Genomic DNA, 27,393 nt, shown 5'->3' with positions numbered 1-27,393 from the left:
TGTGTGGAGAACAGGCTGTTTTTGTGTCTTAATCTCTTCATTCCAGAAGCAACCTTGAAACCGGGCTGAGACGGCACCCGAGCAGGTGGGATGCGTAGGCAAGAACAACTCCCTGATGCACGAAAAGAACAAGCTCAACCCTCTTTTCATCTCCTGTTTTACTTGCACTGTATAATATATGCTGGAGCAGGGACAGATAGCCAGTTTGGACTTTGTGAACCAGCCCAAAACTCTGTTGTGGGTAGGGAAACGTAGACAACCCCAGAGCTCTATACTTGTTGATTTCCAACTGCTGCATTAAAGCTTATATTATCGGACCTCTGCGACTCCAGACCACTCTTTCTAGAACACAAACTTGTGTCATGAAATACCATCATTACATATTGGAATAGACACAACAAATGTAAATCCTTCAGTGTATTCTTCTTCACATGTTTGTTTGCACAGGCAACCTTTTACGACAACAGTATGTAAACAGTCTGTCCAGTTTTGATCCAAATACATTTTTGAGTGTCAGGGTTTACGGCAAGCCTTCTGCATCTAAATAGTGACGAAAGTAATAAATGAAAAAGAAACAAATAAATCAGTGCTAGTTGCCTACCTAATAGTTAGTTAATGGTAAAAACCGAAATAGACTACTGGAGTAGGTAAGAGTTTAAATCAAATTTATGTAAAAACACTGAATTGTTAATTATTTGTGATAAGAATTTCCCCATTGATTTAACTGTTGTATAAAAGCAAGACCACACAACGTTTAGATACATGTTACACAACAGCCAGCCTACAATCATACGAACTTTATATGGCCGTTTAAAAATATGAGGGGGCACCCGGATTTGAACCGGGGACCTCTTGATCTGCAGTCAAATGCTCTACCACTGAGCTATACCCCCAGTCATGTATTTTTGTCATAGAACACATTATAAATGTGTAAAAGTACAAATCAACGCAGTACATATGTTTTTTGACGATTGTTTACTCGCTTTGACGTCTTGAATTTAATGTGTAGGCTACGTTGCAGTGACTGTTGCTAAAGGATCATTTTGTAAGCGTCAGATACCCTCACCATCGACAGGGGGCGTTAAAACGTCAGAAAGAGTTCAAAAAAACGTAATGGAAAATCAGTAAAACGTTAATTTAATCTGACTATCAGACTAGCAACTCCTTTTTCATCAGCAAAAGCTCTTGTTCTGTTCATATCAGTATAGATTAGAAGTGCTGCTATTTGTTAAACTTATTTTGAGTAGCCTACTCCATATATGGTTATTATAGTGTTCCTCGATTTTCTTTCATCGTTCAAGCAGAAGCAGCTTGAAATTCTCCCCTCCCCTCCACGCCGTGTAGACTATATTTAAACCATGAACGTGCAGAGAACAGTGCACTCTGGGCTGCAATTTCGAATTTGAGGAATTACCTGACGGGTCTTTGGGCATAGGCTAATAAATTGGCTATATCGGCAAACCACTTGTGTGAATACATTTGTAGAAGAAAACCATTCCAACATGAATCCGTTGTGTGGAAGATGCAATAAAGCCGTTTACCCCACGGAAAAACTGAATTGCTTGGATAAGGTATGGATGTAGCCTAGGCTACTACAGATTATGGATGTTGAAGTGATCATAGCTAAAAAGGTTATTAATTCATATAGTTCCGTGTTAAAAAAACAAACTACGTTGTAGCCTAATAGTCCCCAACTATGTGGCAGTTAGATTCAGTAATTTGCCACTGCACAGTAAATGTATCTCCCTAACAGCCTTCTTCTACATGTTTCACAGTTATACAGAAAAATCGTTTTCATATATTGGCTGTACATCACCACGGCTTTATATTTTACTTAGATTACCATAATGAAAAATGGGCGTGGTTGACACAGCATTGACAATTTATTTCCAAAGGGTCCATCAGATTTATGCAGTAACCCTGGAGGCAGGATATTTCTATTAGGTTGTGTAGATTAGTGTGGTTTAGTGGTTGATTAAAAACCTAGAGGTAAATCAACAGTTTGTGTATTGTGTGAAGCTAATTATAATACCATCCTAGGCAGATTGGTGAGATTAATAGTGAGAATATAATGTTATATTTTCTGGATAACTTGTGCCAACATGTAGAACTACAAGCACCATACTCTCCTGTGCAAGTATTTAAGAATTTCTTTCAATTTGAGCATAACAATGACCACTTGTCATTGGTTAAAAATACCTATATATGTATGTGTTTATGTGTGTGAGAGAGTGTACTTAAATAATTGCATTAAAAAGAGCTGCATGTGTGTGTTTAGAGAAAATAATTTACTTTTTGGCAATTCAGAAAAGTTTCATGTGCCATGTTTGTGTTCATGTTTTTTTTTTTTGTGCTTCAAAGTATTGGCATAAAGGATGCTTCAACTGTGAGGTGTGCAAGATGACCCTAAACATGAAGAATTACCAAGGCTTCGACAAGAAACCATATTGCAGTATGTAAGTGGCATCCTTTATCTGTATTCTTACGAACATAACAAATAAACCAACCACTAATGTTGTCAATTACCCTGAATGATAGACAAATCTGCACTGTATTTTATAATGGGTGAGTCCCATGTTTTTGCAGTCTAAAAATGATTCTCTAGGTTGTGTGAGATATTTATTTTATCAATGCTTTCGGTTAATGTGCTTTGTACGCAGCCCTTAGCAAAGATAAGTAAACATTCACCTTTTTGTAATTCAGCTTAATGTCACACAAACAATTAAACCTTTAATTGAAGTCAATTTATTTTGAGACAAAAAAGTCTGTCCCAAAACACAACATGATCCTAAGTGCTACAGTGTACTTGGAGGAAAGCAAGCAACAATAATATAATTCACAGTAAGTACAAGCAGTTAAATCAGTTGCAACTAACCAACAAGTGCAGCGAGTCCCTCAATAAGTGTCATAGTGTTCCTGGAGGAAATAAACTAACATCTGATCCAACAAATCTTTCCATTGTACCATTGTACTCCTGGAACAAGTGCGTCTTTAGCCTTTTCTTGAAGGTGGAGAAACCATTGGGACCATCTGGCCCCCAATCCATCATTGGGGGGCCAGACAGGAGAAGAGCTTGGGTTGTGAGCGGGCTCTCTTGAGGGGTGGGACCACCAGACGGTTGTCCGAAGAAGACACACACACACCTACCCCCACACACACACCCACCCACACACACATATTAACTTCCGTTCAAAAGTTTGAGGTCACAGAAATGTCCTAGTTTTCCATGGAACCATACAGGAAATTAGTTGTAATCTGAAATATAACGAAATGAATAATAAATATAATCCTTGACAAGGTTCGACATAACATTTTTATTTTCTATAAATTTTCTATTTAAATAATGATTGTGTCCTTTGAGCTTTGTTTTTGTCAAATAATCCTCCATTTGCAGCACTGACAGTTGTGTGTGTATGTGAGAGTGAGAGAGAGACTGACTATAAAGATACCTTTAATGTACAGTCAAAACTGCCAGCGAACTACCTCTTAAACATTTTGAATCCTACTTATTTATGTTGAAACAAAGACTGACATTTTTTTGGAGGGGACAAAAAACTAGAATCTAAACAAAGAACGGACCCCCTTTTTACAATTTAACAAGCTCTGTAAGCAAGCAACAAAATAGTATATAGAAGAATAGGAAAACAGTGCCTTCTTTGGTGTGCTGACCGTTAGTCACTTTTTCTTAGAAAACCACTCCAAGGTAAACCCTCAATTATTTTTACCAGAAGTTTGAGTTATTACAGTATCCCATGGTTGGTGGGCACCAAGTCGCTTTTTTTCAATTTGCTTTTGCTGTGCCCCACCTGCCCCTAATGACCAGTCGCCACTGCAATCAAGGCAGAGGATAGTCTTTCAGATAGCACTAGAGAAAACGTACATTCAGCCAGCTAATGTTAAGTTAGCTATATTTTAGTTTAAATTAAAATTTGCAATGTAATGTTTGTGATATTAATTGATTGATTTATTAAATAATTTAATTAATCATTTAATAATGTTCCAGCTAGTCTAGTAACTTTAGCTAGAGCTAGAACTAGACAGTAGGCCTACTCAAGCTATATAGCGAACTCAGTGAACATAACTTTAGTAAAGTAAAGACATTCCAACTCATCAAAATGTATTTGTATAGCCATTTTTTACAACCTATGTCACAGAGGGCTTCACATTCGCCCATAGAACTGCCCCTCAAACAACCTAAACCCTCAAGGAAGACACAGGAAAAACTCCCCAAAAAAGTCACTAGAGGAGGAAAAATATAAGAAACCTTGGGAGGAGCAATTCACATTTACTTATTTAGCAGACGCTCTTATCCAGACTAACTTACAGTAAGTACAGGGGACATTCCCCCGAGGCAAGTAGGGTGAAGTGCCTTGCCCAAAGACATAATGTCATTTGAGACGGCCGGGAATACGTTATTCTTATACGAATAAGAATGCCCTGTCCAGTCGTCTCCAACTAGTAACAGAAACGATAACAGTAACAATATACAGTAACAGGTTTACATTATTTGTCAAATTTAGATGGGGTGACATGAACATATAGAAGCTTTAAGTTGGAACTGCAGTATATTGCAGACACAGTATCCAACTACGTTTACCTAAGCTAGGTATGTGTTAAAATATTATTGATAGTATTTTCAGATGAGGTTGTCAGTAAAAATGTTTCTCTCAGAAGAGAAGATTCCTGATTGCTTCAATGAGGAAGATAGCACTAGTAGGATATTATGAGTCAGATGGGGTGAGTGTAGGCTATATATGCAAGAAATTTGAAGAAAAAGACACTAGTCAACTTGTCCTCTTCCTTAGTTGTGCACCAGGGCCTCCCACTCTGATTTATTTTCTGGTTAGAAACAGTTTGTTCTGTTCTGTGTTCACATGTTCTGTGTGTATATTGTAACACCATGAGAGACATGAGGTATGTTGGGCCTTAGTAGTGTTACTTGGTTGCCAAAAAGAACACAAAACAAAGTTTCCTAAAATAAAATATGTTTTAATATCTACAGTTGCCACAAAAGAAAAAGGTGTAACTCAGTGTCCTCCGGTACAAAATAGCAACAAAAATATTATTCCATAAACAACTGAAAAATAGGGGAAAAGGCTTTTAAATGGTTTTACTTCCCCTCCAGTGTATTGTAGCCTGACGTTGTCATACTCATAATTCCAGTCAGAATATGAGTCTGAAAACTCTCCGTTGGGCTGTGACTACGGGGCGTGTTTCAACCGAACTCGTAAAACAAATGCCTCTTCACTCAATTGGATAGACCTACAACCAATCAGAGCAACGTAATATGTTGTTTGTTGAAAACAAATTCAACCCAAGTGGGCTCTTTCATGACGTTGTTGATTACGTTACTGTTGATCATCTGTCCATCATCGTATAAAGCCCGCCCTGGCAATTTCATTGCTCCGTCCCAATCCTGGTTTTATGTAGTTGTTCCCAATACGAGACCCTCCAGACCCAACTTCCCGACCAAATTTTTTTGTGGGCGGGGAGAAAATGGGCTGGCAGCCAGGCTAAGTGTATTGCAATCAGGCCACAAATCTACTCTTCTCACTTGCCTTTCCTTTCTGGAGCCAATGTAGCCCTCCTGTGTGACAATCATGTCTTAATTCTCCTCATGTGTGCTAATGCAAACCCATCTTGGGGATTGTAGTTCGGTCAGCGGCCACTAATGAGAAATGGGATTTGTAGTCCTGCATGACCTCAGCCCATGGATGGATTATGAAACCACGGCCCCCCCCCCCCCCGCCTTTTTTTTTACGCCGTTCATTTTTTACATAGATAAACTGAGGGGATAAACAGTCACTTGAAAGGTATCATGATGGTTTCTTTCTTGTGACATCTTCAAAGTGAATGTTTAGGCTATTCTTTAGTTTTTCAGTAGGACTTTTGGGGCCCTGTTAATGACATTAATGACTTAAGCCTAACCGGCTATGGCGCATCGTGTCATATCATCATATTAATACAAAGTTAATAAAAGCGACTTCACGCAGAGGCTCTGGTCTAGGGGCCCCCTGAGCTCATGGGCCCATGGTGCCGGTAGGCTCGTTCGGTAATCCATCCCTGAGTAGGACTATTGGGGCCCTGTTACTGACATGAATGACTTAAGCCTAGCATATACCGGCTACGGCGCATTGTATCATATCAATACAAAGTTAATAACAAAGACTTCACGCGCTGAGGCTCTGGTTTAGGGGCCCCCTGAGCTCATGGGCCCCTGGGCCTGGGCCCGGTAGGTCCGTTCGTTAATCCATCCCTGCCTCAGCCACTGGAGAGGGACATATCTGCCCCCTAGTACCCAACCTCTTGTGATGTCAAAACATATGTATGTGTGTGTGTTTGTTCATGGATGTGCGTGCCAGTATGTCAGGATGTATGTAAGGATTACCTTCTAATCCAAGATGTCTTTTCCCTGACACCATCATCTTGGCACAATCTTCTCCAGTTGGGGGCTTCCTAACATGAATTAGTTTAAAGTAATTTGTGTCCAGAGTAATTTATAATGACAAGTCTAGACCAGTGCCCATGGAGGCATTCATCTTCATCTCATCTCTCATCCTGTTGCAGGCACTACCCGAAGACCTCCTTCACAATAGTGACTGACACCCCGGAGAACCTTCGCCTCAAAGAGCAGAGCAAGATGAACAGCCTGGTTAGACCACAGAAACGCTCGCACACATACAGATGCACGTTTATGAATATACACACACACACACACATTGCCTCTGCTCCTGCCAACATTTTATTCTCCTTACTAGCAGTAAGTATTTAATCCTCTTGTGTGATCCTTCTCACCCTCACACTCCCCATCAGAGGAAAATTTCTAGTGATATCACACTCTTTTCCACTGTCATGAAAATTGGATTCCACAGACAATTAACTGATCCCTAGCATGCAACCACACATCCAACGGCGAATAAAGCTTTTTCAGACCCACACAAGGCTCACAGACTCTTATGGCAGTCGATTTACACTCTCATAACCCCCTATCTCAACCCTATTACTGTTTTAACCTACATTCTACATCATGTCATGAAGCTATGTGTGTGCACAATAACAAAAACTTTGACAGTTTGTCTCTTTATACACATACTTTATCCACAACATCATCCTTTAAACACAATTCAGCAACACACACACACACACACACAAGCCTGCATGCTCTGAAGCCAGTGTCTATGAAAATAAACCAAGAAGACTTGGAGTCTTACAATAATGTTGAGCTGAAATTTGCTCCTGTTGAACTACAGTAAATTGCAGAGACCGTATCCAATCAACACACTACATTTATTGTACCAAAAGAGCAGGTTAGAACCATTAACATTGATACCTTAAAGTCATGTGTACATAATACTCCATATTGCTCACTCTTTAATACATATTTCTATATGTCTATCGTCTATCTATCGTCTCTCCAGTTTTTGGGGGGGGATTTAAACTTCAAAACACCATAAATGTCTGTTAAAAATACGTACTGTACACCTTTATCTCTATTAATTATTAGGGAAGATAATATATTAAACACTGATCGACTTATTGTATTGTGGTCCTAGTTTCTAAAACAGGTACACATTATGCAGTTGTCTTTCCTCACCAACCTCTTCATCACATTTTAACCAGCGTATTTACCGTTCCTAACCATAAAAGTCACTGCCTTCGAGTACAATATCTGAAATAGTGTATTCCTCATAACAAGTAGAAGGAATCACTTTTGTGTGTGTATGTGAGTACCGTGCGTGTAAACATATTATTGTGTTGGTTTCTCCCTTAGAAATACAGTTTTTTACTATTGCTATGACAGTTTTTTAAACACCTTTAACAAGTTTCCTAAACTCTTAACACAAAACCTAAATTATTGGCTAAAGTCAAAGTAAACAGCTGTTTATATTGTGAATTGAAACACAAATATATCCCCTGTATTTTATTCCATTGCTACTGAGAAACAGCTGAAGTTATGCAAATACTGTAAATCACAGCTGATTCCCAACTAGGAAACACTCAGGTGTTGAGGTTCTTTCAATCACATGACCGTATGGTATTGATAGTAAAGAGGATCTCTTTGGGCTGATCTTGTGTGGAAAAAGAACAATATAGAGCAACACGAAGAAAGTAAGAATACAGTAATGCCTGCACCAGGGAGAAAGAGACAAGTACCAGGACAAGGGAGAGGAGTGGGACAAGAGAGAAGGAGAGGAGTTAGAATGTGTTGTGGTGCTCAGAGAAGGGCCAGAGCTAGGGTAATACAGTAAATGGCAGCTAAATTGCATATTTCTTGCAGTAACGTCCTGTTCCAAACGAAGACTTTACTGCAGCACTTTTCTGTCTTCTTTTTTTCAATACAGTAACCATACATTCTATAATGCTACTCTGAGATGGGTCATTCTTTTTTGTTCTGAATTTCTGCAGCAAAAGAAACTAAGTGCTTGCATTTAGTAAACCAAACAAAACAAAAATGTAGAGAGGCTTCAAAAGAAACTGCATTGCAAATGTAGCCGGTGTGAATCGGTGAAACTCACTCCTCAGGTATGTAATGGGCCACCCGCGTCAACGAATAGCTAGCTTTTCTTTGGCGTAGCTGGTAGTGGTGGCGCTTGGGAAGTCAGAGATGGCGTGTTCGACCCTCGGTGAAGGGTGGACATGGTCCGGAAAAGCCTGACGGAACTCGCAAGACCACGTCCGTTACATATCCGTCACACAAACACAATCTATAATCTATATACTGTGGGACCTGACACATATACAAGAATGCAGTTTCAGTAATTCCATCTGATGTTAGTGTTTTTCATGACATTTTGCTATAAATGATTTAATGTTCCTGTTGAAAGAGAACGTGTGTTAGTGTTTTGGTAGACATGGTGTCATGTTAAGCATATTTTGTGTTATGACAATTCGTGTTTGAGTTTAGTTGACATTGCGGTTGTGTGCATGTGTGTGTGTGTATATGTGGTTTTGGTTAATGCGTGACTGGGCCATGTGTGGGTGTATGCTCAGTGCAGCCTCTAAAGATGGCCTGCCCCCTACGTTTCAACATTGACAATTTAACTCAGCTTTGTGTGTTTGTGTGTGTCTGAGTTGATGTTTGTTTGTGTGTGTGTTCATGACAGGCAATTTACAAAGAGGAGTTTGAGAAGAACAAGGGGAAGGGCTTCAGCGTGGTCTCTGACACTCCTGAGATGCAGAGAGTGAAGAAAACTCAGGACCAGATTAGCAACGTAAGTTTGTTACTCAAATGTGTACCAAATTCAGAAACACAAAACCAAATAACAGTCTGGCAACAGTTAATATGAGCAAACAAATTATACTGTATCGATGTGATTTAGTCTTTAAACTGATGTTATGCTAGTTCCCAGGTTATGTGGATTTTACCAGCCTTTACTTATTTTATTTGTCACACCCTACTGCTGTAGATAGTTAAAGTGAGAAGATGAATGACAAGCTTTAGTCTGTGCTTACCGTGTTTCTCCAACACTGGAGGAGCACAGATGCACGCATGCCCGCTTTTCCAAGAGTCTGTCACCTATCTTGGCCACCTTCAACTGTCCATTTTCAGCAATGTATGACTCAGTTTTAAGGTCATAGTAATAAAAATGTGCAAATAGCTTTCAGATAGCTTTCCAGAAGGGGTTCCTGAAGTTAACATGGCTTGCCTTACACTAAGGTTACATCTCAATAGTTTTAACATACTCTAATATGTATGATGGTCCACTTTCTCAATCCTAATCATTGATACTGAAGGATACATGAATAGTCTGATGGTTCAGAGTATTGTAAAACCGAAAATTGCTCAATTCCGTGGGTTCTGTTATAGTAAAAGAAGAGGTTGGGGGTGGGGGGTTAAGTGCTTGTTTTCTTTAGATTCCTTTCTGCTAGTGTTTCTCCCTAGAGAACAGATCGATGGAGTTTAGCGGGCAGCAAACATGGGGCAGACATTAATTCTGTCCATATAGGGAAGCTCCTCCTTGGACTTGGAGAAATGTCTGAAATGCAGTGTCTGAGGAGTCTAGCTGACTCCGGTCTGTTTGTGGATGTTTACCCTTGATGCCATGTTTGGTGTAGTAATGTGCTTCTGCTCTTGGACTCACTTTCTATCCCTTACATTGGCCATGACATTCAAGTGATATACAACTTGATAAACTTAATTTCTTTCTTTTGCTTTGTTTATTCATTTTTTTCTCTCCAGCCCCTCACATTCTTTTTTGTTATCTGAGTACTTTAAGAACAGAAAGTTAAGCCTACGTGTCGCTTATCCACTCTGGACATCCTGCCTTCATTTTTCTTAGCCCCTTGCCCCCAGGATTGTGGCTGCATTCCAAAAAGCTTACAACGTGTATGTCCTTGTTTTTATAGCCCCCATGACTATTAAGACAGTTTTAATGTCTGGCTAGAACATCTAGTTCTATACGGCCATTGGAAATGAGTGTGAATGAAAGATTCAATAAGGAGGCAATAAAGTAAAAATTCTGTTTTGAATTCAGCCCATGTTCGACAACACAAGTCTTGATTGTTATATTTTCAGATGTAATTTGTTAGGTTAAATTGTGGAGTGATATGGATAACTTGTTAGGGTGAGGTTACAAACAGTTGTGAATATGGTATGTTGTTCATGTTGTGGTACATTTGCTACGTCCTCCCCCATGTCATCCCAATCTCTGCAACTCCAAAAATGGTAGTGAAAACAACCAAATCACGGACAGAGTGAAAAGGGGATAAAGTGACACCTAGTGGATGTGACAGGAAGTAACTAAAATGTGTGTTTACAGATTAAGTACCATGAGGATTTTGAGAAAAGCAGAATTCGAAGTGATGCGCCTCCCCCTGAGAATACCACGCAAGGTAAATGCCAAAAATACACACGCATACTGCCACAAATCCACACAGACTGAATCAACTTGCAGTGAATTATGTGTTTCTTTATCATGTTTACAGAAAATGAACAGCAGTCTCCAGCTAACCCTCTAAGCTACAGCCATCAGACTGAGCCATTGCGTACTGCTGCTGTACCGCCACCTAGTGGAGAGGTAGGGTGCAACTCTGCAACATAAAATACATTCTTCCTCCAGTATGCTTTGTTGTCCTTTTCTATTATATGTATTCATGTTTCTCTGACCCTTTCTTCAACCCCTGCTGTGGGTTCCCAAACGATTTGTTTTCTCTGCACTTTGTTTTGTTTGTTGCTTTGTAGAGATGATTCTTTCTATGTTTGTATGCTTTCAGAAGCGCTTCCGGGCAGTTTACAGCTACACAGCCACTGATGCAGATGAGGTGTCCCTCCAGGAAGGTGACCTGGTCGTAGACGTGCAGCAGATTGACGAGGGTTGGATGTATGGCCGCATTGAACGCACAGGTCAACTAGGAATGCTCCCTGCCAATTACGTCCAACCGCTCTGAAACATGTGTTGGGCCTTGCTCTGTAGTGTGAAACGTTACAAAGCATAGAAATTAAATGTGCTGTGTAAAACAGTTATGACCATAAAGTGTAGGGAATCTGTTTAGTTCTACAAAGTGCGTGTCTATCTGCTATGCTGTAAATGCTTCACATTACAAAAAAAGACCTAGCAAAACAGATGAAGTAAAGAAAAAGGAGAATTGGGAGGGTGGCAAGAAAAGGAGAGTGAAAATCACAACCAAAGTTTAATTAGATGTAATGTTTACATTGCATTAAATGTAATGTAATTGTAATTTTAGGGAAGATTGGTTCAGGGTAGATGCAATGTTGTATTCACATGCCTCCCAAGTCATTTCATTTATGTTTATTTGATTTCAGAATGGACAATTCACATTAATTAACATGCACTTAACTCATGGAAATTAGCTAATTTCATCTGCATTTCCTGGCAAGTTAATGTTATATAAAAACAATGAAGAGGGAAACAACATAGAAGATCACAGATGTACATAAGTACAGACAAACCACATAAGCACAGACAAATAGTAAAACAATGACATAACCACTACTCCAATTTATGACAGCATGTATTATTGTCCATAACCACTGTTATGGATTTGGAAAAATAGTTGAGAGATATGTAATGTTTGGTCAGAAGAGAATGACTGCTGAAAGGTACTTTTTCAATCTGGTACTTTTCAATCCCTTCTGGTAGACGAGTTTTGATTTAATTTGATTATTTAATTTAGCAGACCCAAACCATAACACATTTTATTCAAGTAAAATATCGGCATATTTGACATTTAGTTAATTTGACACTGATGATGAATTTCACTTTGTTCAATATGATTAGAAATGATTTAAATTCTTCCAGCTTTTTTATTTTAGCCTTTGCTTACCAACAAATACCAGCACTTGCACTTGTAGCTATGAAATACATTGCTTCCCTTATGTGTAGGCACAGCAGAAAGGCGATTGCCATATGTAGGCATTTCCCCACAATCTGATATTGCCTCTTTGCATTTATTATACTAGTTTTAAAATATGGTATGATGATGACTACACATATCATGTAGGCATCAAAATAATGACACATGCATGGACAAGTACACATTTTGGCTTTGCGATTAATAATCAAATATCTACCTGAATACCTAAAAAGTGGTTGACCAATACCAAAGAACAGTACAACAGCAGCATTTCGATTGATAATATGCAAACAGTATGTTGAACAGTGAATGAACAATGTACAATGCCATGTTAAAATCTCTTAAGTAAACTGCTGAATATTGTATGTATTTGGTGTGGAATAGATTCCTTTGCAAACCAAAATGGAAAATGTTCCAACTTCTATTACAGCAGCAGCAACTTATATTTGGCAATAAATCAATGTAACTAGTTACCATTGTTGAACAAGGAAAATGTTTGTTTACAGCAAAGTATGTTTATTCTACAAAATACCAAAGATCAAACACTAAACAAAATAAAGTTTTTTTTCAAGAAACAATCCCGATTTCTGTTATGATGTAAAAAGAGTATTCACATAATAATTGGTATCACTTAAATATGCTTTTAATTATATTATAGTGGTAGATCTCTTCCATTTGTTGTCTTACAGAATTTTAAGTTAAAACAGAAAAGGGTTTGATTTTGATTAAAACTGATTTAAAAAAAACATGGTACAAAAGTGAACTGTAGGAAACAGCCTTTGTCTGAGTAAACCTATATGATGTCAAACTAAAATTGAGTCCAACTGTGTTTTATCCTTGGGACAGTTACTTGAAAAGGTGACTTTTTTGTTCACGGTTGTCAGGAGTTTTGGTGGCAGCCATGTTATTTGTTCTTGCACAAGCTCTGCGTTTTGTCCTAAGCAGTCCTCACATAATCTGGAAAACAGAAGTCACATTGAGGATGATAATATGGGGACTATTTCTGACAAAGGTAAACTTTAGATTGGTTTCCAATTCATAAAATATTTAATGGGAAATATGTACATGATGTTTCTATATTATCTGCTTTAGTAAAAACTTAAAATATATCTACTCTTCAAAAGTTACAATGGCCAATTTGAGGAATGTCATCTTGTTTGCTGCTTCAAATTATGAGGCTCTATGACTTAAAACCATATCTGTGACTTAGAACCATATCCAAGTCATATCTTAAAGTAATATAAGAAACTGAGACCTAAAGTTGGTAGTCGACATATATGTAAAATGTTGGCGTACAAAAAAAGGTTTAGAGAAAATCTCTTTCTTTAAGCTCCTTAACACACGTCATCTGGTCACTGGGTTGAATAGGATCAAAACAGTATTAGTTTAGTTATAAATACCACATGTTACAACAGCCTCTAAACTTTGTTTCACCACCTTATAATTTGTGAATTTATGGTTCGGCAAGCACACGTACACATAAAAACAAGGCTAATCCAGTAGGGGTGTTCACGATACACTCAGCTCACGATTCAATACGTATCACAATGCTGGGTGTACAATACGTATCACAATATTTTGAACAACATTTGACATTAAACTGACATTCAATTAACAGATTTATTTCCAAAACATTAAACATTTTCAATATTTGTCTTTGTTATATATAAAATGTAGTGAACTCAGTTCAAGCGATTTCTGTGAAAGCAATGAATGCACACATGACACAGGTGCAGAGTAGATCTCGTGCTGGTAGCTCAACCAATATCAGTATCAAAGTATCAAATGGCCCCTACCTGAGTCACCGCCTTATCGCGGTGGAGGGGTTTGCGTGTCCTAATGATCCTGGAAGCTATGTTGTCAGGGGCTTTATGCCCCTGGTAGGGTCACTCAAGGCAAACAGGTTCCAGGTGAAAGACCAGACAAAGCGTGGCTCAAAAAACTCACCATGAAGAAAAACAACAATGGTTCCCAGCTGCCCTTTCCCAGACGCGGGTCACCGGGGCCCCACCCTGGGGCAAGGCCCGGGGGTGGGGCTCGATGGCGAGCGCCCGGTGGCCGGGCCTTTTCCCATGGGGCTCGGCCGGGCTCAGCCCGAAGAAGCAACGTGGGACCCCCTTCCAGCGGGCTCACCACCTACAGGATGAGTCATGGGGGTCAGGTGCAGTGTGAGACGGGCGGCGGCCTTGGCGGGGGCCTTGGCGGTCCGATCTTCGGCTGCAGAAGCTAGCTCTAGGGACGTGGAACGCCTCGCTGGCGGGAAAGGAGCCTGAGCTGGTGCGCGAGGTAGAGAGTTTCCGGCTAGATATAGTCGGCCTTGCCTTGACGCACAGCATAGGCTCCGGAACCAGTCTCCTTGAGAGGGGCGGGACTCTCTTCCACTCTGGAGTTGCCCTTGGTGAGAGGCGTCGAGCTGGGGTGGGAATACTTGCTTCCCCTCGGTTCGGCGCCTGTACATTGGGGTTCACCCCGGTGGACAAGAGGGTAGCCTCCCTCTGCCTTTGGGTGGGGGGACGGGTCCTCACTGTTGTTTGTGCTTACACACCAAACGGCAGCTCAGAGTACCCACCCTTTTTGGAGTCTCTGGGGGGGGGGGTGCTGGAAAGCGCTCCTCTCGGAGATTCCGTCGTACTCCTGGGGGACTTCAATGCTCATGTGCGCAATGACAGTGAGACCAGCAGGGGCGTGTTTGGGAGGAACGCCCCTCCCCGATCTAAACCCAAAGCGGTGTTTTGTTGTTGGACTTCTGTGCTAGACATGGTTTGTCCATAATGAACACCATGTTCAAGCATAAGGGTGTCTCAGTTCGATGATCGACTTTGTAGTCGTGTCATCGGACTTGGGGCCGAATGTCTTGGACACTCGGGGAAGGAGAGGGGCGGAGCTGTCAACTGATCACCACCTGGTGGTGAGTTGGCTACGATGGTGGGGGAGGACGCCAGTCAGGCCTGGCAGGCCCAAACGTAATGTGAGGGTCTGCTAGGAACGGCTGGCAGAACCCCCTGTCAGAAGGAGCTTCAACTCCAACCTCCAGGAGAGCTTTGATCATGTCTCGGGGGGGTGGGGGGGCGGGGACATTGAGTCCGAATGGGCAATGTTCCGGGCCTCCATTGTTGAAGCGGTTGACTGGAGCTGCGGCCGCAAGGTGGTCAGTTCATGTAGCGAGGGTAACCCTCAAACCCGGTGGTGGACTCCGGAGGTGAGGGATGCCGTCAAGCTGAAGAAGGAGGCCTATCGGACGTTATTGGCTGGTAGGACTCCAGAGGCAGCTGATGTGTACCGGCAGGCCAAGCGGAATGCGGTTTTGGCGGTCGCGGAGAAAACCCGGGCATGGGAGGAGTTTGGCGAGGCCATGGAGAATGACTTCCGAAGCGCTTTCGATAAGGTTCTGGACCACCATTCGGCGACTCAGGAGGGGAAGCAGTGCACTGTCAACACTGTATACGGTGGGGATGTGCTGCCGACCTAGACGGGGGACGTCCTGGATCGGTGGAAGGAATACTTCGAAGACCTCCTTAATTCCACCAACATCGGGGGGGGGGGGGGGGTTCTATCTCTGGGGCTGAAGTCGCCGAGGTGGTTGAAAAGCTCCGCAGTGGCAGGGCCCCTGGGGTGGATGAAGTCCGCCCAGAGTTGGTTAAGGCTCTGGATGTTGAAGGGCTATCTTGGTTGACACGACTCTGCAACATCGCATGGACATCGGGGACAGTGCCTCTGGACTGGCAGACCGGGGTGGTGGTTCCCCTCTTTAAAAAGGGCCAGAGGGTGTGCTCCAACTTTAGGGGGATCACACTCCTCAGCCTCCCTGGGAAAGTCTATTCAGGGGTCCTGGAAAGGAGTGTCCATCGGATTGTCGAACCACAGATTCAGGAGGAGCAATGTGGTTTTGATCCTGGCCGTGGAACAGTGGATGAGCTCTATACCCTCGGCAGAGTCCTGGAGGGTTCATGAGAGTTCGCCCAACCAGTCTACACATGTTTTGTGGATGTGGAAAAGGCGTTCGACCGTGTCCTTCAGGGGCTCATGTGGGGGGTGCTCCGAGAGTACGGGGTACCGGATTCCCTGATCGGGGTTGTCCGGTCCTTGTACGACCGGTGCCAGAGTTTGGTCCGCATTGCCGGTAGTAAGTCGAACCTGTTCCTGGTGAGGGTTGGACTCCGCCAGGGCTGCCCTTTGTCACCGATTCTATTCATAACTTATATGGACAGAATTTCTAGGCGCATCCAGGTCGTTGAGGGGGTCCAGTTTGGTGACCTCAGGATTGGGTCGCTACTTTTTGCAGATGATGTCGTCTTGTTGGCTTCATTGGGCCGCGACCTTCAGCTCTCACTGGAGAGGTTCGCAACCGAATGCAAAGCGGCTGGGATACGAATCAGCACCTCCAAATCTGAGGCCATGGTTATCGACCGGAAAAGGGTGGAGTGCTCCGGGTCGGGGAGGAGATCTTGACCCAAGTGGAGGAGTTCAAGTATCTCGGGGTCTTGTTCACAAGTGAGGGAAGAATGGAGCGCGAGATCGACAGGCGAATCGGTGCGACGTCCGCAGTGATGCGGGCTCTGCATCGGTCCGTCGTGGTGAAGAAGGAGCTGAGTCGAAAGGCGAAGCTCTCCAATTACCAGTCGATCTAAGTTCCTACCCTCACCTATGGTCACGAATTGTGGGTAGTGACGGAAAGAAAGAAGTTGCGAATACAAGCGGCCGAAATGAGCTTTCTCCGCAGGGTGTCCGGGCTCTCCCTTAGAGATAGGGTGAGAAGCTTGGTCATCCAGGAGGGGCTCAGAGTAGAACCGCTGCTCCTCAGCGTCGAGAGGAGCCAGCTGAGGTGGCTCGGGCATCTGATCAGGATGCCTCCTGGACGCCTCCCTGGTGAGGCATGTCCCCCTGGGAAGAGGCGCCGGGGAAGACTCAGGACACGCTGGAGGGACTATGTCTCTCGGCTGGCCTGGGAACGCCTTGGGGTCCCCTAGGAAGAGCTGGTGGAAGTGGCCGGGGAGAGGGAAGTCTGGGCCTCCCTGCTTAGGTTGCTGCCCCCGCGACCCGACCCCCAGACAAGCGGCAGATAACGAATGAACGAACAAAGTATCAAACGGACGTTTGATACTTTATACATTGTAAATATATTGCCATAACTCTATGATACGTATTGCAAAAATGTTGTATTGCGATATATTGTTCCACCCTTATAATCCAGTATTATGTATGTAAATTCATCTGAAATACAAATGTAATGCAATTTTATATACTATATATATGTGTGTATATGTGCACATATAATGTATGCAGAATGATCCTTTCAGCCTGCATGTGCTGCCATCATTTTAGGTTTGCATAGGGCATCTGATGACCTTAATGCCCAATTTAATGTTTACATTCAAGTTAGTATTTCATGCCACATATTACTTTTTCACGATGCATCAGACAAGCTGAAGTAATTCCAAATGAGTCTCAACCACTTGAGGAAAGACACAGGGTGAAAATGACTGGCGTTCCCCAAGTATAGGTTGTTTCCCTTTGCAAAACAAATACAAAAAAGTACTTGCCATAGAATGTTGCAGTGAGGAGAAGCTTGCAACAAATTCAAATAACTATAATTGCAGTTTTAACATAAGGAGTACAGTAAGCTTTCAATACACACACTTAAATAGTCCAGTCAGGATCCTGTTAGGATTCATCTGCAGGACTAGCAATTAAGTGGTGTAATTCAGAAATACAATAGTTTTCCCTTGGGTACAAGCAGTCTTACCTGAGGAGGGGGTATGGTTGGTTCTGGAACACAAGAATGTCTTTGCAGTGGTTTTGCAATGGGGACCTTAGGATAGTGATCTTTAGACACAAGGTTGAACTAATAAAAACACTGTATTTTCAAGTTCCAACTAGCATGTTTTAGGCTATTCATGAGGGAAATGTGTGCATATTACAACGAGTAAACAGGGTCCCTTGAAATCACCTTAACTACAAATGAGCTGTTCTTATGTCTTATACAACTGGTATAAGATGAGGATTATTATACTCAGCATATTCCTTTATGTTCCAGCCAAAACACTATTCTGGGGGCCTTTCTTGTGTTGAGAAATGAGCAAAAGGCAACTTTCCTTTTATGAAGGACATTTGCTCCACCCCAAAACATTTTGTCTTGAAGGTATTTTTTTTCTGTAACCTGATATTTCTGCTTTAGTGAAATAGACAATTTACCTATTCTTCAAAAGTTACACTTTCCAATTTTAGGAACGTCTTGTTTGCTGCTTCAAATTACAAGGCTCTTATGCCACAAAGTGTTAACTTAAAGTAATGTTACAAACTGAGAACTGATGTTGCAAGTCAGCATTCAATAGGAAAACTACTTTTCAAACTGAAGTGACAGTTTATATTTCAGATTATATCTGAACATACTCATAGTATGGATCTTTGAATAACAACTACGCTACTGTAGCTGTAACTTGATATTTAAAACAATTATCATATGATGATTTGGTCATCCAATCAGGTTCACATTTGTTCAATACGAGATTTTGCTTTCAATGAAACCACTATAATTTGTCTTTACATACCGAGTCCATCAGTAGGGAGAAGTCTTTGCAACCCCCGAAGACAACCACATCATTGTCCTTGCCCAGACATGCGGAATGCCACAACCTGCAAGGTTTTGTGATACGTGTGTCAGTGCATATCACCAGATTATTTGTGCTTCATGTTCCAAGACATGCTGCAAATCATCTGGGGGGTGAGTATAACAAGTACAAGTTTGTGACTGTATGTGTATGTGTCAGTGCCTGTATGAGAGGAAGTGACTGGTTGCCATAACAGGGACCTTTAATGCATGCAAAGCCATTCTGAGAAACAAACATATGCCTTGGTTGCAACACATTACAACATCGTAGGGTGTGCTGGAGCCCTCAGGAGACTTTGTGCTCTCAGAGGACTCTTGACGTGTAATCAGAAATGTTTGACCTGGACAGGTTGACTCCTACCTGGGCTTGTCGCGGTGTGGGTGAACCCGTTCTCTCCATTCTCTCCTCTGTGTGTCAAACTCCCACCCATCACCTAAGGGGAAATGTTTGAAAAGAGAAAGAAGCATAAAAACTTTTAGTACCAACAGAGAAATTCACCCAAGGTGTTCAAACCATAGTGTTGTAGATACAAATCAAGCATGTAAAACTACTGTTGTAAAATAATATACTCTGCCTACTTACACATGCCGCTAGGCAGCTCTTGAAGTGATATGTTAGATGTGATGTCATGAGGGTTATTTTATGTTAGGGATAATGCCTGACGAGGTGTCCAATATCACCTGATAATGGACAATGCGGAGGCGTCGGACAGCGCGTCAGACGGTTCGCGTCTTCCGCTGCTTCCGCGGAGTCCATTATCAGGTGATATTGGATAACTCGAAGGGCATTATCCCGCTTATACCATGGTCACTTGCCAACTATTTTTTCTTTACAAACATTAATTTATGTTTGTATTTATTATTTTGGCGTTTTGCAAAATAAATCTAATGTTTTTTAACATTAGCCAACTCTGATCTTTTATAGTCCACTCAGCTCATCGAACCAACACCGGCTTTCCCTTGGCAGAGCTATTAGTCCGAAAGCTAACGTTATGCTAGCAAGATTCAGAGCCAATAACATTGTGTACGGTTGACAAACAGTAAATATAATTTTACAGTATGTTTGACAATAAGATTTGCTAGCTAACCAGCCATGTCACTGTCCCAAAATCAATATCAAGGCTATATCTAGGCTGGAGTATGGCCGCAGCCTATGGAGCGAGTTGAATAGCAAATGGATGTGAGATGACCGCATCAAAGTTGACATTTAAATCAATATTTTTAAGAACAAAATAATCGGCCATGTGTAGAGTTGCTGCTACTGTCGTGTTGGCCGCAGCCTGACTGAAGTAGATTGACTAGCGAGGTGAATAGCGAATGGGATTTGAGATGAGCGGTTACGTGACACTGACACACTACATTCAGAAAATAATTTTTCAAATTGGTTAAAATAAGTCACTCATTGTTGTAAATACTACAAGTTAGCTTGTTAAAGTCTTTCAAAATTGTAAATGGAGGCTTTAACTCCGTAACTGTTGTTATGGTTACTTATTTCAGATACTTTGTACAGACTCCTGTGTAGCCAGCGGAATAATTTAGAACGGTGAAAAGAGAGTTTTGCTGCAATGACGCAGTAGGTGTCCGTTATCACCCGATAATGGACAAGCCTGCAGCCAATCAGAATCGAGTATTCACCCAGACCATGGTATAAATTATCATAACAGACCTACTTTCGAAGGTCCAGTGAAACTTAGAAGGTCAGGCAATTTATTAAGGAGTCAGACTTGAAGTGTACATTTAGACTTACTCATTGGCTCTCCAGTAATACCCAATCCACCATACAAGAACAGTGTGTGGTCAGACGCAGGGCACAGGGTGTGCCCCAGGGAACGCCCCAGGGGTATGCATGACGAGGAGGGTGCACTGAAGGAATCCGACATGACACATAGAGACATGCACACATTTAGAGATAAAACAATTATTGTGTGAAAAAGGAAACAGACATTATGAAGCTCAAAAGTGATACAAAGATAGAACAAGGAAGTGGTCTCACATTTGTGTCCACGTCCAGGTGTCCAGATCTAGACAATGGAGGTCCAGGTGCACAGTCTCCTGTCAGAGCAATATGAATACACTGTAAGAACAGGGACATGAGCCAATTACCATGATCAGTTGTAGCAATGTGAGATATATTTTAGTAGACAAATAAATGATGTGCGGCACCTGGATCCCTTATTATCAGTTTAGGTGTGTACATTCATTGCCATACATGCAGAACATGAAACAACAGTGAACAGTGTGATTTTCAAACACTGACATCGGATTTCAATGAATGGCACCTCACCTGACCCCCACACACGTAACCTTTAGACCAAAGGGTGGCACTGGCATGAGACGCTCGGGGGGCAGGGGCAACACCCTGCATAAAGAAACCAAGAGGAAATAGCCTATCAACAACTTCTGTTCAACCACAGGTAATAAATACAGGTTAACAGGACAATTAATGCTAGCAAACAAGAAATACATTATGTTATGTGAGTCACTAACCGCTGCTGAAGCAAGCACACACATCAAATATTCCACACACTCACATGAGTTTCTGGTTCACTCCACGCAGAAGTGAGAGTGTCAAAGACATTGACCTCATTGTTCCACCCCCAAAACTTAAAGAATGGATTCCCTATTGTCACCTGTGGGACACCAAAACAGGGTTAACAGGTCTTTGTAGATAACTTGGTAAGAAAAAATAATTGTTCATGTATATTTCCCTTTTATCCATTACCAAAGACATTTCATCCACTGTGAAGCTCTTTGAGTTGTTGACCTCTCGAATAGTTTTACATCCATATCCTCCAAAGTAAATCAGCCTGCAAACACCCAAACAGTATTACAGCAACAAAGAAACACAGTTAACTAATACACTACAATACAAAGGCCTTAAGGCATGATCTCAGCATTTCTACAAAGTAATCCTACAATATGTTATCTGGTCTCATTTAAGTGTGTGGGTTTTACCTGTTTCTGTGCACCCAGCAGCTGTGCTTATCTCTCGGTGACGGGGCAGTTCCTATGGTGTCTGTCACTTTCTTCCAAATGCAGCTCTCCTTTTTTAGATCTACACTGTACAGCTGCATGGAGGACATTGTTCTTGTCATCAGGTAGAAATTATATGCTTCTACATTCCCCGACTTACTGAACTAGACACTGTGTCCCAATCCAGTTTATTTCCAAAGCATCCCTGAGATCATACCAGAAGCATTATACAATCAACATGCCACCCAAAGTTTGTGTTCCCCACTTAAAACTAAATATCCCCCTCCCCCTTAAGAGCTATCATGTTACGCATGTTAGCTGCATGTCACAGATAGTTCTAATATCAAGCCTGCATGTCCCTGAAAAACCTGTCAGACTGCTTTTAGGCATGCATTGACATTTGAGCTACATACTGATATTAGTTTTACTTCAAAAGTTACATAGGGTTTATGATGTAACACCTGGTTGGTATGTCCGTTAGTGTCACAGCCTCCAAAGACGTACAGGGTGCCATTATGATAAGAGCCACTGGCACCTGATAAAGCCGGGGGGACTTCCCCGTCCATTTTCCACTTGTCCCTAACAACACATGCATGATCAGTACATAGGTGAAAAACATTGGTCATTCGTTTTTCAAGTCAATCTTAGACAACGACTTCTTACCATACTCCGCTGTCCAAATCGTAAAACCAAATCTCATCACCGGGTAATACAGTTTCTGTTCCAGAGCTAGACTGTCAAAACACAGGGAACACTCAGCTACAACCTATTTGTCAATACAAATTTCAAATAATAAAACTCAATAGAGACGACAATGGGAATAATTAATCAAACGTCGTGACATTAGCCTACATGCGAGAAAGCACAAGTGAATGTGACTGCTCTTAGATAGGGAGCATTGTGGTTTTCCAAATATTGTCATGGCAAATAGTTTCTCAAGAGATACAACTTAGGGTGCTTTCACACCTGACATGTTTGGTCCGTTTCAATCGGACCATGGTCCGTTTTCTCTGAAAGTACGGTTCGTTTGGAGAGGTGAGAACACGCATTCGAACTCTAGTGCGGATCAAACAACCGAACCATGGTCCCCCTAAAAAGATGGGACTCGGTCCGGTTCCAAGTGAACCATGGTTCGGTTCGCTTTAGGTCTGAACGTAATTGGACTTAATATTGACCTATTCCAGGAAGCAAACCAAAATGTAGTGCATTGTGGGTTGAAAAAGGAATTTACACTTGGCGGAGACAACCGTGCCACTCTTTAGCAGCAAAATGAGTTGAGGGAAAACGTGGGCGAATGATGAAGTGAAGGAACGGCAAATATGGGCTGATGATCATATTGCAGAGATACTTGTGAAGACACATTTGAGTAGCGAGGTATTTAAATTATTTAGTGATATACTGAAATAAAGCGTTGTTATTGCACAGTGGACCAATGTTGGTTGAAAGTTAAAAACGTAGACAGCTAAAAGTGCGTGATGTTCTATGAAAAAGTGGTAGCTCGTCAGACGAAAACATATAGTTCCCATGATTTGATAACCTGGATATAATCCTGAGTAAAAGACCAACGAGCAACCCAAAAAACGTGGTTGTGCAACACCAAATCATAACAATTAAAGATAGTATTGCGATCGCTGCTGTCCATTGTTGTTCGTTGCAAGGAAGTGATTTTCCCTCACACATTTTCTGTCCAATAGATTAACAACCTGTATGACCGCGTGTCATTGTTTTTTTTAAATGTCAGTTTTTTTTTCAAACGTTGGTTCGCTTAAAACGGGACTGTGTGAACACTAACCGGACTTAATGAAAAATGCAACAAAGTAGCAACTCATTCACTGATTCGGACCAAGCAAACGGACTAATAGGTGTGAAAGCACCCTTAATCGCGCGCATGTTGGAACCTTTTATTTCGTTATCACCCCTGGGATTTTTGTAATATTTGATTTGATATAATTTATTTCCGATGCATCGATATTGCCTTACCTGACATCCACCCCAAACGTACAAAACACCGCTCTCCATAAATGCAAAATGGTCACTTCTTTCCAAAGATAACTCTGCGCCGGTTCGAGTCTCCATTTGTGACATCTGCGTCCTTGGTGCCTGCCAAGAAAAGTGTAAAAAATGTAGCCTACCTGAGGCTCGCAGTTTTGTGTTTACTTTCTACAGCTCTAGGGAATGCTACCAGGAAACACTCATTGTGGTAAGGGATGGACCACATTTCTACACCTAAATATTTGTGAAAAAAACTGGATTTTCTGGATTTGTTTATCACCACACCCCTGTTTCTAATAGTCCTCAAATACGGTGTGAAGGTTTCTGGTTGGGTTTGTGGTAAGAACTAGGCTTTATTTAAACTAACCTTCTGAAATGTAGGTAGGGTTAATTGTAAGACTCTATTGGATCTTAAATCAAACATTGCAAAACATTATGATAATGTAGGCCTATCCTGGTTTTGTCTGCCAAAAAAACACAATAAAGATATTTTTGTGTCTGCATTGAAGCCGAAGGAAATCCTGCCCTAAGAGACTAGGTCAAACAGGGAAAGGGTGTTACAGCAGGGGCGTTGTTAGACGTAAAACTCTACTGGGGCACAGGCACCTATTCATCAGCTTTGGCAGGGACATCAATAGTTAATCCCAACGCACTTTTTTTTTTCGCATTCATTTGAGCGTTTTTTTTTTAGCTTCATGTAATATTGTTTTTATGTTTTAATCTAAATAAGATGATCGGTAGGCCTATCATTTTGAAACTTTCTTTAGTTTTGTAATGTTTTCTTAGCCTACCTCAATTCTGACTTGTGTGTCAAGTCCTTCTTCTGAGTGCTGCAGTGGCTATTGGCAAGCTCAGAAAAGCGCGCTGACATGGAATTTTGGAGAGGCAATTACAACCGAAATTGTACTGTACTGTAGCAAGTGGTACATGCCAGTGGAGCGAGTGGTACGTGGCAGTACTTTAGTTTCCAATATGTATAATACCCAGAAAGTGCATTTGCAATCATAGGGTGTCATTTATTGACATGGTTCTTCATATGAAAATAATAAACTATTATTAACAACTATCAACAACGACAGGAGATACCTGTCTGAACACTCCACCCAGCTGCTAGTCCAAGCACTGGTCCTCTCCAAGTTGGACTACTGCAACTCGCTGCTCGTTGGTCTCCCAGCATGTGCAACCCGCCCTCTTCAGAAGATTCAGAACGCAGCGGCCCGCCTGGTCTACAATCTACCCAGACGCTCTCATTTTACCCCGCTCCTCATCTCTCTCAACTGGCTACCCATCAACGCCCGTATCAGATTCAAGACCCTGGTACTGACCTCCCGAGCAGTGAACGGGACTGCACCCGACTACATCAAGTCTCTCCTGCAACCTGACACCCCCACCCGTCACCTACGGTCTTCTTCAGACAACCGCCTGGTGGTCCCACCGATCAAGACTGCCCTGTCCCAACACAAGCTCTTCTCGTGCCTGGCCCCCCAATGGTGGAACCAGCTCCCCACCTCCATCAGGGACACTGACTGTCTCTCCACCTTCAAGAAAAGGCTCAAGACGCACTTGTTCCGGGAGTACAACGGCACTTAGGAATGCGTGGCTGGACTTGATGTTAGTTTCCTCCAGGATTACAATGACTCTTATTCGTATTTGGGAGGAGTTTTTTTCATTTGGGGAATGTACCCATATTAGGGGGTGTGGTTTGCACTTCAGGGCCACCGTAGTTATCTCCTCCTAAATGCAAACAAATCGACTTGAAACTGACTGACTTGAAACATATTGGATACTTGGATATAGCCGGTTTATGTTGCAGTTAAGTTTTATTTAAAGCTTTATATTTTTGTTATTATTTTAAGATTTATTATTATTTACACATTTTATAGTAAGCGCGAGAACTTCTACACTGGAATGTTGCACGTTCTATGCAATAAAACGGGTGGTTGTCAATTCATGATACTCTTTTCGTCTCGTAATTTTAATACAATACCTATGTTGTTACAGGTTTTTACAATCGCTATGATACTTTTTTCAATACCTTTTACAAGTTTCCTAAACTCTTGACACAGTTAGCACAACATCCGCCTGTGTTGGCTATTCACCTTATTCTGCCCCGCCCACTTTTTTCATCTTTTTGCACTTCCGTTGTATTTGCACTTCCGCTTTACCGGGGATATCATTCAATTCAATGGAGAACTGTTGAGAAGTCCCACTGCTAAAATATTAAATTATTTGGTGGATTTGTGCAAGATGTGCTATGTTCGTGTGCTACAACAAGTCAACACGTACACCCTTTCACTGGATGGCTTGATAACGACTTTTTCAGTTAACACATTCCTTGTTGCTTTGACTCAAAATGCATAGAGTAAACACAAATTTAACATTTTACACACAAGCTCAACCAAGACCAAAACAATCGATTTTTAGGGACAAATTTACCAATGCTTTCACACTATATGTCAGAACAGATAACATAATGTTCAAAACCTAACTTATTGGCTAAAGTCAAAGTGAACAGCTGTTCATATTGTGAATTGAAACACAAATATATCCCCTGTATTTTATTCTGTTGCTACTGAGAAAAAGCTGGTTGAAGTTCTGCAAATACTGTAAATTTCCTAGCTGATTCCCAAATAGGAAACACTCTGATTTGAGGTTCTTTCAATCACATGACCATATGGTATAGACAGTAAAGAGGACCTCTTTGGGCTGGTCTTGTGTGGAAAAAGGACAATAGAGCAACACAAAGAAAGTAAGAATGCAGTAATGCCTGCACCAGGGAGAAGGAGACAAGTACCAGGACAAGGGAGAGGAGTGGGACACCCAAAACCATATAGCATGTCTTGTCTCGAAAACGAAACGTCAAAGCCCAGTTTTCCACAACATTAACCACCTCCTGCATCCTCCTCATAACTAAGGCCACATTCCTCTCCTTCCTCCACATTGCCCCATCATCAGCATACAATGTTGCCCCAGTCCCTGACCCAACACCCGTGAACACACGGGACTCACTACACTAACGTATATAACCCTGATAACTCAGCATCTCAGCAACCTTCCTCACCCGAATATACCTGTCAAACAGGAACTCCATTATGTATGATATAATGCCCAATAAGGATGACAAGGAGGCCTGAACTGGCCAACAAGTCCATTGTTTTCTGATGATGGACACCTTGTCGGGCATTATACCTCACAAATAGATGTCCATCTACTCCCAACTCCTCCAATTGAATCAAAAGCCTTTCCCTCCACATTGTGTCGTAAGCCTTCCTAATGTCAAAATATACCACAGCCATAACTTCCTTCATCTCCAGTGTCTTAACAATAAAGACCAGTGCATCCATTGTAGACCTCCCTCTCCTGAAACCACTTTATGCATGACTAAACAGCCCCTGCTATCCAAGAAAAACAATCAGATCCACAACCATTTTTTCCATCACCTTTCACAAATTTTAAGTTAGAGCAATAAGCTTGTAACTGGTCACCTTAGATGGATCCTTTCCCAG

At 41.7% G+C, this 27,393-nt stretch overlaps 2 protein-coding genes and 1 non-coding gene across 3 annotated transcripts; 1 reads left to right on the top strand and 2 right to left on the bottom strand.

Moving 5' to 3' along the window:
* Nucleotides 1–821: 821 nt before the first annotated feature.
* On the bottom strand, nucleotides 822–893 carry trnac-gca (transfer RNA cysteine (anticodon GCA)). The gene has a single exon. It is a non-coding gene; the product is annotated as a tRNA-Cys (tRNA).
* Nucleotides 894–1,157: 264 nt separating this feature from the next.
* Nucleotides 1,158–12,878, top strand: LOC146260374 (LIM and SH3 domain protein 1-like). The gene is made up of 7 exons (XM_084670606.1): nucleotides 1,158–1,571; nucleotides 2,362–2,456; nucleotides 6,568–6,652; nucleotides 9,105–9,212; nucleotides 10,761–10,833; nucleotides 10,927–11,018; nucleotides 11,215–12,878. Exons 1-7 carry the CDS (start codon nucleotides 1,503–1,505, stop codon nucleotides 11,386–11,388), a joined length of 696 nt encoding a protein of 231 aa, XP_084526732.1. The 5' UTR covers nucleotides 1,158–1,502; the 3' UTR covers nucleotides 11,389–12,878.
* A 173-nt stretch (nucleotides 12,879–13,051) lies between these two features.
* Nucleotides 13,052–24,110, bottom strand: LOC146260373 (kelch domain-containing protein 1-like). The gene is made up of 13 exons (XM_084670605.1): nucleotides 23,876–24,110; nucleotides 22,559–22,629; nucleotides 22,357–22,474; nucleotides 21,878–21,990; nucleotides 21,645–21,729; nucleotides 21,454–21,552; nucleotides 21,207–21,281; nucleotides 20,916–20,974; nucleotides 20,670–20,785; nucleotides 19,284–19,356; nucleotides 18,864–18,948; nucleotides 18,059–18,138; nucleotides 13,052–13,272 (listed from the first exon to the last, which is right to left on the bottom strand). The coding sequence occupies exons 1-13, from the start codon at nucleotides 23,978–23,980 to the stop codon at nucleotides 13,119–13,121; spliced, it is 1,233 nt and encodes a 410-aa protein (XP_084526731.1). The 5' UTR covers nucleotides 23,981–24,110; the 3' UTR covers nucleotides 13,052–13,118.
* Nucleotides 24,111–27,393: the final 3,283 nt, after the last annotated feature.

Source organism: Hypomesus nipponensis, chromosome 13 (assembly GCF_054491055.1).
Source record: "Hypomesus nipponensis isolate SF chromosome 13, ASM5449105v1, whole genome shotgun sequence".
NCBI classification, from domain to species: domain Eukaryota; kingdom Metazoa; phylum Chordata; class Actinopteri; order Osmeriformes; family Osmeridae; genus Hypomesus; species Hypomesus nipponensis.
Note: the sequence above shows the minus strand (reverse complement) of the source record. Positions and strands in the feature narration are given on the sequence as shown.

Bases quoted from the DNA above. Each gene is read 5' to 3' on its own strand.
- LOC146260373 (XM_084670605.1), bottom strand. From the start codon at position 23,980: ATGTCACAAATGGAGACTCGAACCGGCGCAGAGTTATCTTTGGAAAGA. The intron at 22,630-23,875 runs GTAAGGCAATAT...GTGTTTTGACAG, and splicing joins ACGTTTGGGGTGGATGTCAG to TCTAGCTCTGGAACAGAAAC. The intron at 22,475-22,558 runs GTAAGAAGTCGT...ATGTGTTGTTAG, and splicing joins GATTTGGACAGCGGAGTATG to GGACAAGTGGAAAATGGACG.
- LOC146260374 (XM_084670606.1), top strand. From the start codon at position 1,503: ATGAATCCGTTGTGTGGAAGATGCAATAAAGCCGTTTACCCCACGGAA. The intron at 6,653-9,104 runs GTTAGACCACAG...TGTTCATGACAG, and splicing joins AGAGCAAGATGAACAGCCTG to GCAATTTACAAAGAGGAGTT. The intron at 10,834-10,926 runs GTAAATGCCAAA...TCATGTTTACAG, and splicing joins CCCTGAGAATACCACGCAAG to AAAATGAACAGCAGTCTCCA.